Genomic DNA, 17,352 nt, shown 5'->3' with positions numbered 1-17,352 from the left:
GGGGTCACGCCAACGCCGGATTTTCCGCCTCATTAACCATATAATGCTTCCACATTAGTAACCGACATGAGGTAGAGGTGTGCGATGTGGCATAATAGAGGGTGAAAATCAAAACGAAACCCAAGCTCGTTCAAAACATACATAAGACAAAAAGAAAGCACTTAATTCCAGTTAAGGGTGAGCAAGAACAGTGAGAACAAATATCAACACATAATAATAGGCCAAATCGCAAACGGCAAAAGTAAAAAAAAAATCATTTGCGAAGTATGCGCCGCTGATGTGATGCAAGGAAATGACTCAACATGTAAAGTATCCTGCATGGTCAACGAGAGCACCCGAATATGTTTCGACAAGTTGTGGAAGCACGTTGCACTGCGAGATAATGCCGCGCAAGTAATCATGCACACAGTCAAAACAAATTATAAAGTGAAGAATGAAGAACCTTTAGAAAACTGCGTAAGCAAATTATAGCACACAACATCCAATTAAATGGCAAGAGGTTCATGAACAAGGAGATAAATTATAGAAAAAAAGGAAGACAATTACAAGGCCGCTGAGCGTACGTCCCCGATGTGGCGCAATTGGCGAAATGCAATTATTTTTCATCTTCAAATGTTCTAGCTTTACTCTCTTTGCTGTCCTTTTATTATTAAGAGACCTTGTGAAGAACCGGAGGCGCAGAAGAGATTGTATGTAAACCCACCCGCGCCAACCCGCCGCGGCATGGCCGCAGTGCATGCAGGCAGCGAAGCAGACGACAGCGAAGAGCGCCACAGAAAAGCTTCGCAGTTGAAGAAAATTTTGTCCTGGTGCGGGACTCGAACCTGGGACCACCGCCCGTCCGGGGCATCCGTTCTACCATCTGAGCTGACGAGGCGGCTAGCAGATGGCAAATTTTTTTTTCAACTGAGAAGCTTTTATTTCGTGCAACTTGTATGGGTTTCCTTTGTAGCACTTAGCTACGTTTGGGTGGATGTCTCATTTTCCATCTATTAATTAGTTCTCTCCACCTTGCGGGTTTCCGCAGAACTATTATGTCAACCTTTCACAATATAAAGATTATCCTTTATCAAACGTTTATACACTTGTGTTTCAAACTTGGCTCCACCTCTCAAACATAAAATGGCCTCCAGCAAAGTAGATAACTGTGCTTCAAGCTTTTTAAAAGTGCCCGACAAGAATTTTGATTAATAATTTAATCGATGACAAACCCTGCGTCGAAAGCGACTGATCGATTAAAGGCTAAAATGATGAATGATTATTCGTTAATAGAATAAAAAAAATTACTCGACCATCCAGCCGGCGCCAGAGAACAGTCAGATGGTCAGAACCGGTCAGAACTAAAATCCCTCAATATTAGTCAGAACGGCTGAACAGCGCCACTCATGGCGCCACCATGGGCGCCACTCAAGCCCTGCAATCCGGCAACTTTGATCCGTCCAGTCGGATCGCCGGTCGGATACGCAGCCAATCCGCGAAGCCCGGCCGGCCGGCTGGGCCGGCTGGCGTAGCAGCCGACCTTGGTCTTGGTTTTACATTACTTTCCACCCGAGGGCATATTTATCTTCTTTTTATCTGCAATGATTCTGAGACGTTGTCTAGTTTTGCAGCCCACAGTGAGTCTTGGAGCTCTGCGGTGTGCACGTTGGCTCTCAAAAATGGTAAGCACGAATGCAGGGAAAGCCCGAGGCATGATTACTCCGCTGAAGCAGTTGTAATGCTCGATTTTGCCGAAGTGTGTCTGCTGTGTGCAGCAGAAAATGCGCGAAATTTGAGGTGAAACGCTATCAACAAGTGGTTGGGCCTTTTTCCGTCGGCGCCATTCCAACGAGCATAATTGCCTTCCCGGCACGTTCTGTGTGGCCTTTGCTTTTTAAGAGGATTTATAAATTCGAGCAGTCTGGACGTAATGCTGAACAGGTCGTCTATTAAAATACTAATAAAACATTTAAATTGCCGAATTCGATAGGTTGCAGAGTTCGAACAGATTCATGGATTTTGTTAGCAATAACGCAAACGAAAGCAAAAAAAAAAAAAAAAATGCAGCTCTGGTATATAGCAAAATATATTTTTACCGCTGACTTTATGACGTCTTCATTGTTGCGAAAGATGTACAATGCTATATTTTCAGCACATGATCTTTTAATTACGCTGTCCGACGCTCCAGTTGGCAGACAATGGAGCGTGACGCTATATCGCTGGAACTTTTAAAAACAAGTTCTAGCATAGTGGAGACGTGTTACTGTAATAACTATGCGATCCGGCAACCAGTTAACAGCTATCAGTTGGAATTCAGATGCGAATTCTAGCAAAGCGGAGACTTCCTACGGCAGTCGTTGCCCGGTTGCGATTAGCGATTGGCTGCAGTGCACGCGCCTGGGTGAACGCTGCAAGACGAGTTTTTGCGTACTGCGTGCAAAGCTGTGGAGGTGAACCATACTTCATTCGAACAAATGCTGCCTGTTACTTTCGTTGGCAGTTTGGTGGTTGAATCATGCCTGGTTCGATCAATATACTCTTTGGGCGTTTTCGGCGCTCATATGTTTTATACTTCACTCGTGTTGGGAAACGATTTAAAAACCAACAGAACGTTCTCTTCGCTCGCTAACTTATTGGAGAAGAGTGCACAGAGCAGGGTTGGCGCAGATTGGTCGAGTAGCATTGACGTCAACGCTGCCGGCAATTTGAGAACCACTAGCCCCATGGAAGGGGCTAGCAACAGATCGCCTAGCTGTGCTGAATAATAGCACAAGTCCCCTTCACTGGGTAGATTAATTTGGCAGACAATCATTTTCACAAAACATTGCAGTATTTAGCATGAAGACAAGCGCCAGTTTAACCTTATTTCCTGAAAATCCTTAGGCTATCAATAGTTCCAAAATATATTTGCTGTGCATGTGTGAAGAGTGTTGCTTGCTGGTATTCTGCAGTGCAATTCACAAGTGAGGAAGCAGTCATTTTCTTGCCACAGCAGGCAACTGAACGACATAGGCACATTTAAACTTGAACAGCCATGAAGAGAATGACAACTGCATACTAAAAACAGTTACAAGATGGTGCGGCTTAAAGAAGTTTTAATGTAAGCAAACTGCAAACAATTTTGTACAGACCTTCATATGTAAAGCACCCGAGGGAAACTCCATCTTGCGTTACGGTTGTTGAAGCACTGGAAGTGCCAGCTAGCAGTTTAAGTGCTTATTCAGCATGATTCACAAAAATCTTGATTTGTATACATATGACAATCTGTTCTAAAGTTCAAAATATTTAGCCCTGCCCCATTCCCTTTGTGATAAAGTTATGGAATGCTATGTTACACATAAAGGTCAGTTCAAAATTGTGCCCTCGCATAATTCGGGAGATGCAATATTGTCTCTGAAGGGCATTTCCAGTCTGTGGACCCCGTGATGGAATTGTGTTGCTAATATTCAAGAGCACTTTTCCTGGAAATTTGAAAAGATACTTTCAGAGCACATGTGTAAGTCGGGAATAGTTTTGCTGGAGCTGTACAATTGACAATTGTGTGTGCTGCATTTTGCAAGCCCGTGACATTGCTCACTTGTTTCGTGTGAAATTGTAGCATGGCTGAGACAGGCCAACACCTTCTTGGTATAAAAGATCTACCAGGAAAGCCTTTGGGAAACTACACGTGTTGAGTACAGGCAGTGAACCTTAAGCAGTAAAAGGGAAAACGGAAAAACAAGCCGTAGCTGATGGTTCACTGTTATCTTCTGTCCCTTGCAATCTTCCAAGAGGACGAAGCTTAACGACAGCAGTAAAAGGGAAAATGGAAAAACAAGCCGTAGCTGAGGGTTCACTGTTATTTTCTGTCCCTTGCAATCTTCCAAGGCTTCCAAGAGGGCAAAGCTTAACGATGAAGAGAGGAAGACCAGCCTCACACCCCTGCTTGATGCTGGCTGGACACAAGTCAAAGACCGTGATGCAATATACAAGGAATTTCTATTTAAAAATTTCAACCAGGTAAGCCATAGGTATTTATGCATTTCCATCATAAGCTTCACAGTTTTGTTAGCGCACAGCTGTAGTCTAAATGCTTCTAGTGAATCTTCTGCCTGGCAGGACATCTATGCTCTGGATTGCATATAGCAAGTAAAGTATGTAGTTGAAATTGACCCATTTTATTTACTGTGGATAATGTATATCTTGTACAGGTGAAGTCAAAATACCTCTGGAGAACCTTTCGCCTGTCAGAACATTTATGCTGGGGATTGCATATAGCAAACAATAACTGTCGTTGACATTCACCTGTTTTATTTACTCGGGATGATGCATATCATAGAGGTTATAAGAATAGATTAATTTTTTATTCATTCACTAGTCTGAGCATGCCCAATACATAGGCCATGGGTCTAAGATAGGACCTGTAAACTGCTGCAAAGGCTACCAGAAATCTATATTGAGCTTTTATGGCAGGTTATTTGCAAGAAACATGGAGTGATGATATTGCTAGTGCAGCATACAGCTATCATTGTCCATGAACACCTCACAATGATATATGTGATGTACAATTCATGACTAAGTGTGAGAATTGCAATCTAATTTTTTTCAGTCATTTGGCTTCATGACACGTATAGCAATGCAAGCCGAGAAGATGGATCACCACCCGGAGTGGTTCAATGTCTACAACAAGGTCCAGATAACCCTCAGCACCCACGATGTCGGCGGCCTTTCCAACAACGACGTCAAGCTTGCCAACTTTATTGAAGTTGCTGCCAAGAACGTGGCTGCTTAGTGGTCATCAAGAAGCTCGTGAATTTCACCTAACAAATGTGCCAACTGTGCGCATAAAGGGAAGAATTTAACATTGTCGGAATTATTGTCTCAATAAAAACATCACGCACCAACATCGCAATGTTATAATTTTAATTAATATCTTCATATGTGCACAGTCGCTGTCAAAAGTTTAGACTGCGGAATTTGGAAATCTGACGGTAGCCAGTAAAAGTGTACAGCACTATGTTCGCATATACTAGCACAGACTGGAAGTCCCAATACCAGGTTGTGAAAAACAACTTTTTTCTCGCATCTTGCAATGCATAAATTTTTGATGCCAACTGCACGTGTTGGCGCTCGTGGAATTCTAGAAGCCAAAGGCAAAATGCTCCAACATATATAAGAGCATTTGCCACTCTACTTTCCTGCATGCTTTTGCCAAAACTTTGATTTTGCTGACAGAAAAAACGTGTGTATTTTAATGCTTTCCCATCCCGGACACTCCAGCCAGTGTTTGCACTGGGCTGGTTCTGAAAGCACTTGATGATGGTTAGGAATGGTTGGACGGAAAAACCAAATAATATGCAATGAACCCTTAAATAAAGCTAACAAAATTTCGCCTTGGCCAAATTGGTTACAAGCAGTGTACTATTGAAGCACCCTTGGAAAAGCTACAGGGCTGGTAATTGCTTAATTAAGAGCATTTAAATAAGCACCTTAGCAGACAGAGCACAGGTACTTGGTGGTTGCTAAACATGACACAGATCTGAAAGAGCGGCCTTCAACACTTCAGTATGCCACCAAACCTTGGAGGTCAAGCCTAGGCATTGCACTGGTTCATTTTTTTTTGTTCAGACAATAAAACATTAGAATGTTTCACCTGGGCATGATCAATCTTCATCGCCTGCTGAATTTCTCTTGTACATTGTTAGCCACCGATTTTGATTGCACCTTGTTTTGTTTCACGAAAACTGTTTCCATAGTCGGATACAACTTAAGACTGCAGTGAATCTCCGCCCACGCTCTCATAACTGCCAGCCACTGTTCCTCCGTGAGGTTGCAAATAGTTTGTAGTTCAAACTTTCCCCGTTACCTGAATAAGGCGGTAACCACAAAATTATAAGCGTGTCATTTTATACGTTTTCACTCGTCTATTATTGCGGAACAGCGAAAGCCTAATTCTTTATTGAACCAAAATAAAATGCTTGCTTCGCTGCAACTATTTACTGTCAAGTTTCACTTCAGTTGGCATTGGAGTTTCACGAGTAAAACGGGCTCAGCAGTGAAATGAATTGTACTGTGGACTTTTGAGGAATGAAATGCTCAGACTCCAAAGTCCATGTCTGTTGCACACCTCATCGCTTCCGCCGATGAAAAGACAAGATCAGCAGATGCTCCGGAGATACCAAGTACGACATTTTGAAAATATCGCATGACGAAGACTTCGCTTCGGTAATAGTCTAGCGGAGTAACATGATGACGCATGGTTCGTGTGCCTCAGTTGCCACCTGCTGTTTTTTTTTTCAAGTTGTATCCTACTATAGTGCCCCCAGGATTGTGTCAGTGTGTTAACACAAAACTGCCGTCATCACAATTGACTCCAGCATCGTTGTATTCTTCCACAGCTGGCTTGTTGGCACCCCTCGGCACTACCAATTTTACAGCAAATTACAGCCAAGCTGTTATGGGCTAGTTCCCCAGGATCGTGTCCGCGTGCAGACGCAAAACTCCCCATGCGTGGGCCGATCATGAACATAGTGCAATGCCGGGTACGGTGGAGGTGATGCAGGCGTTAAGTACTGCCCTTAGGTGGACCGATCCCGAAGATAGTGCAATGCCGGGTACGGTGGAGGTGATGCAGGCGTTAAGTACTGCCCTTAGGTGGACCGATCCCGAAGATAGTGTAACGCCGGGCCAACCCGCGGTGAAGGTGCAGTTTGCCATTAAGGGGCCCACATCGTTGGTCGTTGGTCGGCTTCGTTGGTCATCCTTCTTCACAGAGTAGAAGGGCACTGACTTTCTTTTCCCCCCTTTTTTTGCCATCTTTGTTTTTTTTACTCCCCACTCATGTGGTAGCCCTTTGGACTGCAGTATGTTGAAGTAAATAAATAATGTTCCAGGTTCCAAGTAGTTTTCAGCAAGTGGTAATGCTGGCAATTAGTCTAATTCTAGCATTAAAATATATATATTTTAAAAAAGTTTTTCACGACACATCAATTTGTATATAAAACGCGAAACATAACATGGTGGCTGTTCTACACCTATGCTACATGAATTTAGGCTTGCTATAGCTGTCCAAAATTTCCCTGCAGTTGTCAAAACTTGTTTGTAGTAAAACACTTGCCTTACCAATGTGGGCAAAGCATCGAAGCATACAGGTGTATCTTTTGGGCACACCAAAGGCATAAGCATCAACAGCCTTTAATACAAATAAAAGGTTGGGCATCCAGCAAAAAGAGCACAGTACATATCACAAAGTAATTTTCTAGACACCACCGGAACACCACATAAAGTAGCAGGACAACAGCTACAAATACTAGAATTTGTGTATATATATATATATTACTTGGCCTAGTAGCTTAAATAATGACACTAACAGAACGTAGGATAGCTTCCCTGATGGCATTTGTGGCCCACCGCTGCAAGGCTCGAAGCACGAGAACATTTAAAACATGATGTTTACGCTCGCTGCAAAAGGCGATTTCTTGATCCCTTATTTTGGCCAGTAGAAAGAAATATGGGAAAAGCCCCTAAAAACAGTTGATTCTTTCACTCCAAATGACACAAAATGGCTTCCTGGGAAACACTAAAGTGCTTTCAATATGAAAATGCAAAGAACAAAACAATGTTATTGAACACATTTTGGAGCACAAGCAAGATCATGCACATGACTGTGACATTTGCACTAAAAAACTAGGCAGTTTGAATGGATGCATGAACTCAATGAGATGATGATATGGCTCCTTCTGTTAAACAATTCTGTAGTCTCAAGATGGTTCTTGCAAAATGAGGAAACAACTTGCAACAGTGAGCTGCACATACACACACCATGGGCAGTAGCTACAGCAGGGGATGCACTAGCGACATGAAATCTCATGCTTGCTTCTCAGCTTTAGTAGTTTGGTATCAAATACTGTACGCATTGTTCACTGGGATGTCCATGCCATTGTACAAGACTACTACTGTGCAAAAAACCTGCACAGTGAAATAAAGACAAGGAATGGAAGGAAGAGGCGAGGGGGGATGACGATGATTGAGGTCCCGCCACAGAGGATAAAAGTGTGAAATGACGACACACAGTGCACCAGAGTAAAAGCAGCTTCAAGAGCACTTTGTATAGAAATCACAAAATTCCTGCATCACAGGTATGCCTTCTGTTGAATATGCCGAGTGACGTCTACACGCTGAAGAGGTAGCCTTAAATCTGTTGTCAAAAGCTTGAATCTCTCAAGTTTGCGTTGCAAAAGAAGTCCTTTTAAGTTGCATCTGCAAGTTGCATGCAGGAGGGTGCTTAACGCATGTGGCTTGATACATTTGTGCACTTGTACTACTTCTGGCCACACGCGAACCAGGTGCAAAAGCAAATGACACGGGCATCAGAACACAAAGAAAACATTGATCAGAAAAGCACCAGGCACAATACAAGTACCAGCCCTTGCAAGGACTTTCAGATTGTCCCCTAATAGTCTTAAAGGATTAGCACTCAAGGCTCAAATCATTTCTTGCCTCTATTCACAGTTCAAGAGCACTCTGAAGTTGCTAACATGGCAGCAGGGAATTTTAGGACAAAGCACCAATCTGTTCAAGAGCAATACCATTACTTATGGCATTCTTCCAGCAGACTTCTGCTGTAAAGGGTAAGCTGTCCTCAGCTGCAGCAGCAGCTAGTTGACAATGCAGGCAGTAGACGGGACATGGCAAAAGCCAATCACACTACACCACGTATGGGCCAACGCACCAATGGAGCAACCTCACCCGAATCCCAACAGGGAAATGTAGAGCAACATTCTTCTACAGCACTTCTGCCAAAATCTTGTACACTGGTTAAGTCATTTCACACTGAATGCTGAACAACTGTCAAGCTGCAAACATTAAGTACACCAGCTCCTTGGCTTCGTACCATCAAGGAATGCGCGTGCAAGCTCTAAACAGCGAGGGAAATTAATATTTTGAAAATTCACATGCGAGGTCAATACCAGGCAAAGAAGAAAAAGATATGGCTGCATGTTTGCAGTGATATATAGCTGCATTGTACTGCCTAAGTGTACAGTCGCTATCATAAAGAAAATACTGAAAACAAATTTTACTGCATACATTGACAATGTAATGGCCTTAAAAGGACAAGTAATTTAAAGTAAATCACCAGGCTACATGACAAGCAGGTTGGTAGCCGCAGTATGTGACACAAAAGTGCACATCATTGATACACCGGTTCGAGAACACAGGATCATTACAGTGCCAGTGTGGGCAGTGTAAATATCTTGTATAATTTTGATTTGGGCTTGATGAATAAGCAAGGGCAACATCAAAACAAAAGAACAGAACTTCCAAGTCGGGGATGAAGCAGCTTTCTTTCTACTGCCCCAAATGCCTTACGGGATGAAAAAGGCGACGCAGGTTTGTAATGCAGAAAGTGTCCTGCATCAGCCAAGGCTAAACATTTCTGTGGCCCGAGCTGAGAGCCCAAAAAGTGGCTCATAAAGAGCTCTAAAAACATGATGGCATTTAAAAGATGGAGGGAACGGGGCCGTCAAGCCTTCACGAGTGCCTTGTTGACCCAATGGTACTTGTCAGGCTTCTGGCCCGGTGTCGTAGATGGGGGAAGGCCAGCCGACAAGTTCCACAGAGTGCCGCCACGCGACAGGAACTGCGGCGGGCTGAAGGTCGTGGGGCCTTTGGGAGGTGCCACACCCCAGGGTGAAGCCCTGGCGCTGCCGCTGCCAACGCCTCGCTTCCGTCCAGATACCATTTCTGGCAGGGACTGTAACAGATGCACCAAGCGGCTCTTAATGTTACCATCGAATGGTCTTGCAGGAACACATGCCACAACATTGAAAAGAAATAGAAAATGAAATTCAGTCAACACTTTTACATTAAAAAGAAAAAAGACAGGAAGAATAATTCTTGCCTTGACTCTGCACATTTCTGCCTCTTGTGGCAAGACTTCACTGCTAAGTAAAATTTCCAGGAAGTGCAGCGACACGAGAGCAGTGCCGCTAGAGTTGTGTAGTGTAGAGAATGCGTAGGGGTTCTTGTGCCCAGTGAAACCAGTCAGTCCCAGCTAGGAATCAACAAAAGACACTAATGGTACCTCTCAAGCAAATTTTTATTTCTAATATTTTATCAGCTTGCTATATATTGGATGTACTAATGCTCTCCCTATGCGGTGCAACACGCGCAATCTAATCTGAACACCCTCTGGGATGATGTAGTGGTGCTAATTTGCAATGAGAGGTTCCTGCTGTTCCTCTGCTTTTCCTTCCTTCAGATCAGGCTATTTAACAAAAGCAATAATACACTGCCCTGCTGAAGAGCACGAAACCCTGCAGTTACCGTGGTTTATCATGGCATGCTGCTGTTCCTTGGGCGGGAGAAAGTATTGGCCCACCAAAGTTTTGGCATGAAAAACGGGTATGTTTGAAAGCTTTTAGTGATACTTCCATTCATATTTCAGATATAAAGTTGTGCACGGAGGCTCCTCTATACCTACATTATCTTAAATAAGCTTTCTATGTGGCGCAAAATTTCATTTTCAAGAGGTTTATTATTTTGACCAAAAGTGACCTTGTTTCGCTTTTTTTTCTTCATGGCTTAGTTTGAAAATTCAGTTAGTTGAAAACCCTTCTAAAGCTTTTTCAACCGATTTGCTTCATCTCTAAAGTATGAGAATGTTGAACTACTGTCCAGCCAAGTCAATGTCGTCTTCACTTTCCGAACCGTCAATTTCAGTAGAAGTGATCAGTAGATTATCATCATCCTCTACGCTCGAAGAACTAGTGCATCACTTTCACTGTCACTTTTACTGCGAGATTCCAGCTGCTTTCTTTTGCACACATGACTCACATGCGGGCTTTCAGTGGCAGACATCATCCCAAACCTGTCAAAAGGCGCAAAAGCATGCAATTCCAGAAATGTGGTCTTTGAGCACTACAAAGTATTGCCATCTATTTAGTAGAAAAAGAAAGGAAGACTGCAATTAATGCGCCTCTCCAGCACTGACAAAATGATTGCCATCTATGTGGCAGAGCAGGAAGACTGATGCAGCCTTTGAGGCGCTGAAGAAATGCCGAAATCTATGTAGTAAAACAAAAAAGAGAAATAACGATGGATTTCAAATGCTGGCACTGCAGCCGTCTATGTAGCAGCATAAAAACTAAGTGGATGTGCTGAGTTCATCTAAATTGCTCTGAAAACAGGTTTACTGCTGCCGACGAGCTGAGCTCGTCCAAAGCAAAATTACGCAGGATCGCGTTGGTGAGATTCGCTCATACAAAACACTTAAGGGGTTAAAGTTGACTCGGATCATTCCCAAGAGCCTCCCCTATTGAATCCATGCATTTGTGGACAGCTGCAAGAATTCTTTCAGGAGCCTTTTAGCTACTGCACTCTTCAGAGTGGACTATTCTGCAACTAACTTTCCAGTAAGCAAACAGAAGCACTTGAAATTTCTCGAAAACCGCTCAATCTCTAAAGGGCCCCTCACCATGTCTGGCCATATTGAGCTGACAAGTGCAGAGCATACATTGCGCGATAACGATTGTGTCTGCAAAGTATTACATCACTACGTGCTGCGGAAAGATCTGAAATTTCAATCCGAACGCCGTTTTTCCTTCTCGCGGCCGCCGCACTCCAAGCCGGATGGTGACGTAGTCGTGCCCCTGCGCCTACATACGTGGCGGCACGCGACTTCGAGAATTATTCAAGACAACATCTGTTATCTGTGCGATCTATTGCTTGAATTGACGAATTGAAGTTTAGAGAAATAATAAAACACACAAATGGAATGTCTGCGTGTTTTTTTTTTACTTCACACCGAAGCAAGAGAGATGTACTTCCGATTCGTCTGCTTGTTCCCATGGTTGTGTGGTCACATGCGCAGGTACCGAAACTATGCCATTTTCTACTGTGTTCCAGCGCATGATCATGCTCTGCAATCTGCTCGTTCTGCCTCAGTATTCGTGTAGCACTCAATTATACCGCTAGTCATACCTTGTGCACACCGCTGCGCGAATGACACAACAGCTCATGCGCGACGCCATCTGGGAAAGTGCGTAGTGCCGAAGGGGGGGGGGGGGGAGCGAGGAGAAAGAAAAGATGAAGGCGGGGCCTGCGACGTATGCGTCACGCGATCATTGAGGTCCGGTATGAGAGAACGCAGGGAAGGAATTTCACTTGCGTAGGCTAGACGGGGCGAGTAAAGAGAGCGTCTTGCTTGGCTGTGGAGGCCGCCTGCTGAAATCATGGGTTCACGGCACATAAATATTTATATTTCGACTATTAATGAGCCGATCTGAAAATTTTTTTCGGCAGCGCGCTCCCTAGAGAACACATAACTTCCAGGGTATAACCAAAATTTGCTATGGGGCCTGGCGAGTGGCACTGAAAAAAAAAAAAGAAGTATAACTGTGCTTAGCATGGAAGAAAAACCAAGGACAGGCCCTGACATCACTCTCCCTAAAGCCTCTTCAAGCCGTCGCTTCTAACATATGGGATATTTCCTCCTAATCTTTACCTGTCCTCATCTCCAGCTGCGCTTTGCAGCATGCCGACCAAGGTCATGGCAAAGAGAAGAACCAGCCTCCTTAAAAATCATTCAACCTGCCCCATAGACAACGACAGCAAAAGCAGCAGCAAACTCTGCAGCAGATATGGTCTTACATGAAGAGCCATGCATACCATTACCTGTTTTGGCCGGTCACCAGAACGCTGCTCCAACTCATCAATGTTGATTTGGTCCACGAAGTTATCCTTCCTGCCTCCCTTGAATGAAGCTAGCACATAGTACACACCACGCCGCTCTCCAAATCTGGGAAAAGAGCAGAAAAAAAGAGGAAAGGAAGGTTGTACAGAAAATTTCAGCACCGATATTCTTCCTGCTTTTTAAGAAATGCCTGGTGAACCCCATCATAAAATTCTAGTTATATTGCAGATTTCATCCATATCTGAAGAGACGAGAGGCACTGCATAAGCATATTCTAGTGCACCCTGTTGTGAATAAAAAAGTTGACATAAGCAAATCATGCTTAAAGGCGATGAGAATGAGTACTCTGAATATTAATATGCATCCGAGTAAAATAGGATATATGCACTCATATGCCTACTACTAGTATGTTCGAGTCAAATTGCATCTGCATGACTGAAGGTAATATACGAGTTCGAATCAAAGCCTTTGCCTTTTTTTTTTTTTTTTTGAGCCAAATTACAGCTGCAAATACGAAGTCAACATATCTATTCCCAGCGGAGGACCTTTCTTGGACCTGCCCAGCCTTATCTGCCAGTATCTCCACGGCACCGCACAGCTGTCAGTTATGGAAGACTGCAGTTGAGTTTCATATGTACGTTCACAGTGTACGAGCAACGAAGTGCGATTCATTCTCTATGGAGCAAGGAACGAACACCCATTGAAATCCACAGGGAAATACAACTGCCCACATATGGGGAGAGCTGTCACGCTTTGATAAGTGTGAGGTGGTGGTGGTGTGAGTTCGCAAAAGTCCGTGAAGACTTGCATGACAATGACATTGGTTCCATAGGCAGCCATACGAATTCTACTGCAGGGGCATCTCAAATTTAGTGCTTTGACAGGACAAATGTCTGACCCGGTGTGGGGACTATGCAGAAAATCATGTAAGGTACGTAGAATAGTATGTATATTTGTAATTGCCTATATGTACCTTATTTTGGCTAATAAATAACAGGGGCAAAGACTTTGATTCGCCCTCGTATATCACATCTTCAATGACTACATATAGGTATAAGCTATAAGCTATATAACTTTTGAGGTGTATTTCTGCCTCTGAAATTTATCTGCCTTTACTTGTTCATTCTCTACAGTTGATCTAAAGATAATTTGGCATTAGCCATAGCTCACAAGCAACCCTTAACAACTACGTCTGTCCAGTTTCTTTAGTTTTTCTTCCAGGCAGAAAAGCACACATTTATGAATATGCAAAATAGGAAAGGGCTAAGAACAAGGAATGAACATGGAGTTTTTCCTAGTTTTCTAAAGTACTTGTCGTTGATGCATACAGGGTGCAGCTCTTCACTTACTGTTGTTTTGTTCCCACTCTGATGTGCTCACTTCATTTCGTATTGCAGCCGACTAAGCACAGTGGTAAGTAAACTATATAAGCTCAGCAGAATGCGTTCACAGGCTAGTTGGTGCGTATTCATAATAATATTTAGTGCAAACAGGACAACACAAGAAAGGAGACACAACAAGGTGCTACTCTCAAATGACATTTTTCTTACGTCCACACCCCTACTTATAAGAAAACCAGAACTAAGAAGCATGCACAAAGAAGCCATCATGACAGACCCATCAACAGAGTGAATATCACCAAGGATTCTAAAAACAAAATTCAGTGTTGTAGACAGCAACAGAAGCAACAATTACACATTCCGATCCAAGTGATCTCACGTGTATGCTCCTTAAAGGGGTCCTGAACCACCTTTTTATCAAAGTTAAACTTGACTATTTCAGAAATACTTTGCAGGAAAAAGGACTTCAATGCGTTCGCAGATCGCCTTTGATCCCTTTCGCAGTGTTCCCACTCTTTCTTCAACGCCTTGTACAGCAAAGACTACGGTGGAGCAGCGTGTGGCCACAACACTTCGCCTATTGAACGTTACTGTGGCGTGCAGTTCAAATTTGGTTTTGCATGTTCACGTACATGCCATCATTTTCGTTTTTGGCACCTACGACGCGCCAAACATAGTTGTTCTCGCCAACCAGGCTAGTCCTGGCATCCTGCAGCAGTATTTATGCTATGTAGCAGACTCTGCAGCTACATGCACAACGTTTACTTCGTGCATGGCAGAGCCGTAGAAAAAGACAGGGCTGGAGTGCGCATTTGTGCTCACTTTGGGACGTGTTGCTGGCGGTTAATAAAAGAAAACGAAACAGCAGAAGTGGGAGGGGGCAGTTGTACACTTTTGCTATGTACAACTGCTCCCTCTTGCTTTTTATGGCATTTTCTTTTTTCCTTCTTTCTCATTTTTCTATTTAGATCGCCACCAACACCATCCCAAAGTCCCAAACGTAGGAAAATCTTTTTCAGTGTGTCCACCTCACAGGGTCACGCCACTGCTGTATATCCTCGCGACGATGCCTACGCCCGTCCCTCTAAGGACCAACTTGCTGCCATCCCCTGCGTCTGCTTCCCACTACCCCCCATTTTTTTTCCAGACTCCTTGTTGCCATCTTAATATGTTGAAAAATTTCCCAACGCACTGCTACTAGGCCACTCGGGTCATTCTTCCAACTCATGTTCCTTCAGTTGCTCCCACACTGACCGCACCATTTTTATAAAACCATAAACACAAGCCACCTATGACACCTACTGTTTCTGTCCAGTTCTCTGGAGTCATACCATACTCTCCCTCCCCGAACAACACACCCACCACATTCTCTTTTTTCTTCTCCTGCCACCCTCTCCCGCTCTCTTTGCCTTGTATTTCAAGCTTGTCCTTCCCGCAACAACGCCTAGAAATGCCAAATTACAGCACTCATATTTTTTCCTGTTTCTTCCTTGACAGCCAGCCGCCGCCAAAAGCATGTGACATCACCCTACTAATCCTCAAACGCTAACCCGCCAAGGATGACAAGGCCGCCTTTGACAAAGATAGGTCCATCTATCAAAATGTTGGCCAGCCTTTCTGACGCACTTTATCCCTGTTTTTCTAACTTAACATAGTGAGCTACTCCATCTTCTGGCCCTCTTCTTGATAATAAACACAGTAGTAGTAAGAAGAATTGGATTGGTCCAAATACACTTCTTGATTGATGTCAGCTATCAGCCAATAGCAGCTATCTGTGGGACTCTTACATGTGACAACATATGCAAGCCACCGGCAGCTTCGAAGCGGGTGAGGGGAAGGCCTTGTTTGAAAAGGAAATGTTTGAGAAATATGTGACTTCGTGCTCCACTTTTGAGCTGTACACGCCGTGCACAACTGGAAAATTTGGCTGCGATGTTCACAGCAGCGTATGCTATCTGCGTACTTTATTTTTTCCCCACCATGACCAAGGTTTAGGACTCCCTCAAGCCTGGTTGTCTTATAAGTAAGGGTGTGATGTAATAAAACTCAGCTGAGAATAGCAACTTGTCCAGTCTCCAATCTCGTGTTGTCGTGTTTAAACTAAAAAAATTGTTATTTATAGAAGAAGCCAGTGCCCAAAAATGCACTAGTTTCAGTTTACAAAGGGGATGATAGAGGCCATACAAATGTAATTCCCTTTCAATGTGTTACAAATCCTAGTAGATAAAAATTTATTTCTCGCGAGTCCATTTCTGATGGCAGTTTCGCCACACCAACATACCGGTGACGTTCTCGGCAGGATTTTCAAAACTTGCCGGCACTACGCGTACAACTGTTCTAGCGTTGTGCCCCCCCTCACCTGCAGCCCACTTCCTCGGGATCCACCCACATGGTCAGCTCGGCAGGCAGGCAGAGATCATCGTACCCGAGGCCGCAGCGGCGTGATGCTTGCTCTAGCACAGGCTCTCGAGGCTCCGTCTCGTTGATACGAATGCACCGGTACGCTTGTCCCCGGGACGGCCGCTCGGGGAACCAGTGGTCGCGGAACCTCTCGGTTAGGACACACCGCAGCCGCTCTCCCAAGGCGTCCAGCTGCACCCGGTCCAAGCTCGAGTTCCTAGCGATGACGCGCACCAGAAACGCGACCGCCGCGTCGACTTCGTCCTTCATCGCACGCTGACCGACTTCCTCCGCGCAGAACAGACGACGCAAAAGACATTTAACACAGGCAGGGCAGGCAGCCTCCTGCGGGGATTTCGCGCGCACGACCTCGATGTGTGCGCGTGCAGCCTCTGGATCGCCGACGCCTTCAACTTTCCACACGGTCAGAGCACTGCGTGAGAAGGGGAAAGGGACAGCGGACGGTCAGTCCGCGCTCAGGTGGTGAACACGCAGTGGCCAAAAAGAGCGCCAAAAAGCTCGGATCAAAACATCTGATGCCGCTACAGTGTGCAGAGTACGACGCGGTTAACAAACCGCAAGAAATTCACAGAAAAACTGGCTGATCTAAATCGACGCTTTGCGGTCGGCTCGCTAACAAAGCCAAGCGTCGTGGCGAGTTTTCCCACTTTCATTTTAAGGAAAATGTAGCGAAGCTACCCAACGGATTAGCATTAATGACGATATATTCAAGCCAACTCACTTGAAAAACTAAAATATTGCCTGAAGAAACGAAAATTCATGGTGGAATAAACTTGACAAACGGGACTTACCAACAAACTCCTCTCACCCATCGACTTTTTATGCAGAATACCTAGCCGCAGTTGCCGAAATTGTGAATAATGTTATTATCACCTCAAAATTTGAGCATTTGTACCTATTTATTGACGCGTATTTTACATAAACTTAGATGAATTTTGT

General features: G+C 44.2%; 2 protein-coding genes across 4 annotated transcripts; one reads left to right on the top strand and one right to left on the bottom strand.

Annotated features, from left to right (window-relative positions):
- The first annotated feature begins 1,459 nt into the window (after positions 1 to 1,459).
- On the top strand, positions 1,460 to 4,864 carry Pcd (pterin-4a-carbinolamine dehydratase). The gene is made up of 3 exons (XM_050179014.2): positions 1,460 to 1,661; positions 3,847 to 3,978; positions 4,568 to 4,864. The coding sequence occupies exons 1-3, from the start codon at positions 1,581 to 1,583 to the stop codon at positions 4,748 to 4,750; spliced, it is 396 nt and encodes a 131-aa protein (XP_050034971.1). The 5' UTR covers positions 1,460 to 1,580; the 3' UTR covers positions 4,751 to 4,864.
- A 2,272-nt stretch (positions 4,865 to 7,136) lies between these two features.
- On the bottom strand, positions 7,137 to 17,339 carry LOC126531478 (protein BTG1-like). 3 transcript variants are annotated; one of them, XM_055071194.2, is made up of 4 exons: positions 17,205 to 17,339; positions 16,418 to 16,825; positions 12,634 to 12,757; positions 7,137 to 9,712 (listed from the first exon to the last, which is right to left on the bottom strand). In XM_055071194.2, the coding sequence occupies exons 2-4, from the start codon at positions 16,660 to 16,662 to the stop codon at positions 9,482 to 9,484; spliced, it is 600 nt and encodes a 199-aa protein (XP_054927169.1). In that variant the 5' UTR covers positions 16,663 to 16,825; positions 17,205 to 17,339; the 3' UTR covers positions 7,137 to 9,481. The 3 variants fall into 3 exon arrangements, with proteins under 3 accessions (XP_054927169.1, XP_050034969.1, XP_050034970.1); XM_050179012.3 differs by having other exon boundaries at positions 16,352 to 16,825; positions 17,205 to 17,327; XM_050179013.3 differs by having other exon boundaries at positions 16,352 to 16,825; positions 17,135 to 17,210.
- Between the last annotated feature and the right edge of the window lie 13 nt (positions 17,340 to 17,352).

The sequence above is a fragment of the Dermacentor andersoni genome, chromosome 5 (assembly GCF_023375885.2).
Source record: "Dermacentor andersoni chromosome 5, qqDerAnde1_hic_scaffold, whole genome shotgun sequence".
Taxonomy (NCBI): Eukaryota; Metazoa; Arthropoda; class Arachnida; order Ixodida; family Ixodidae; genus Dermacentor; species Dermacentor andersoni.
Note: the sequence above shows the minus strand (reverse complement) of the source record. Positions and strands in the feature narration are given on the sequence as shown.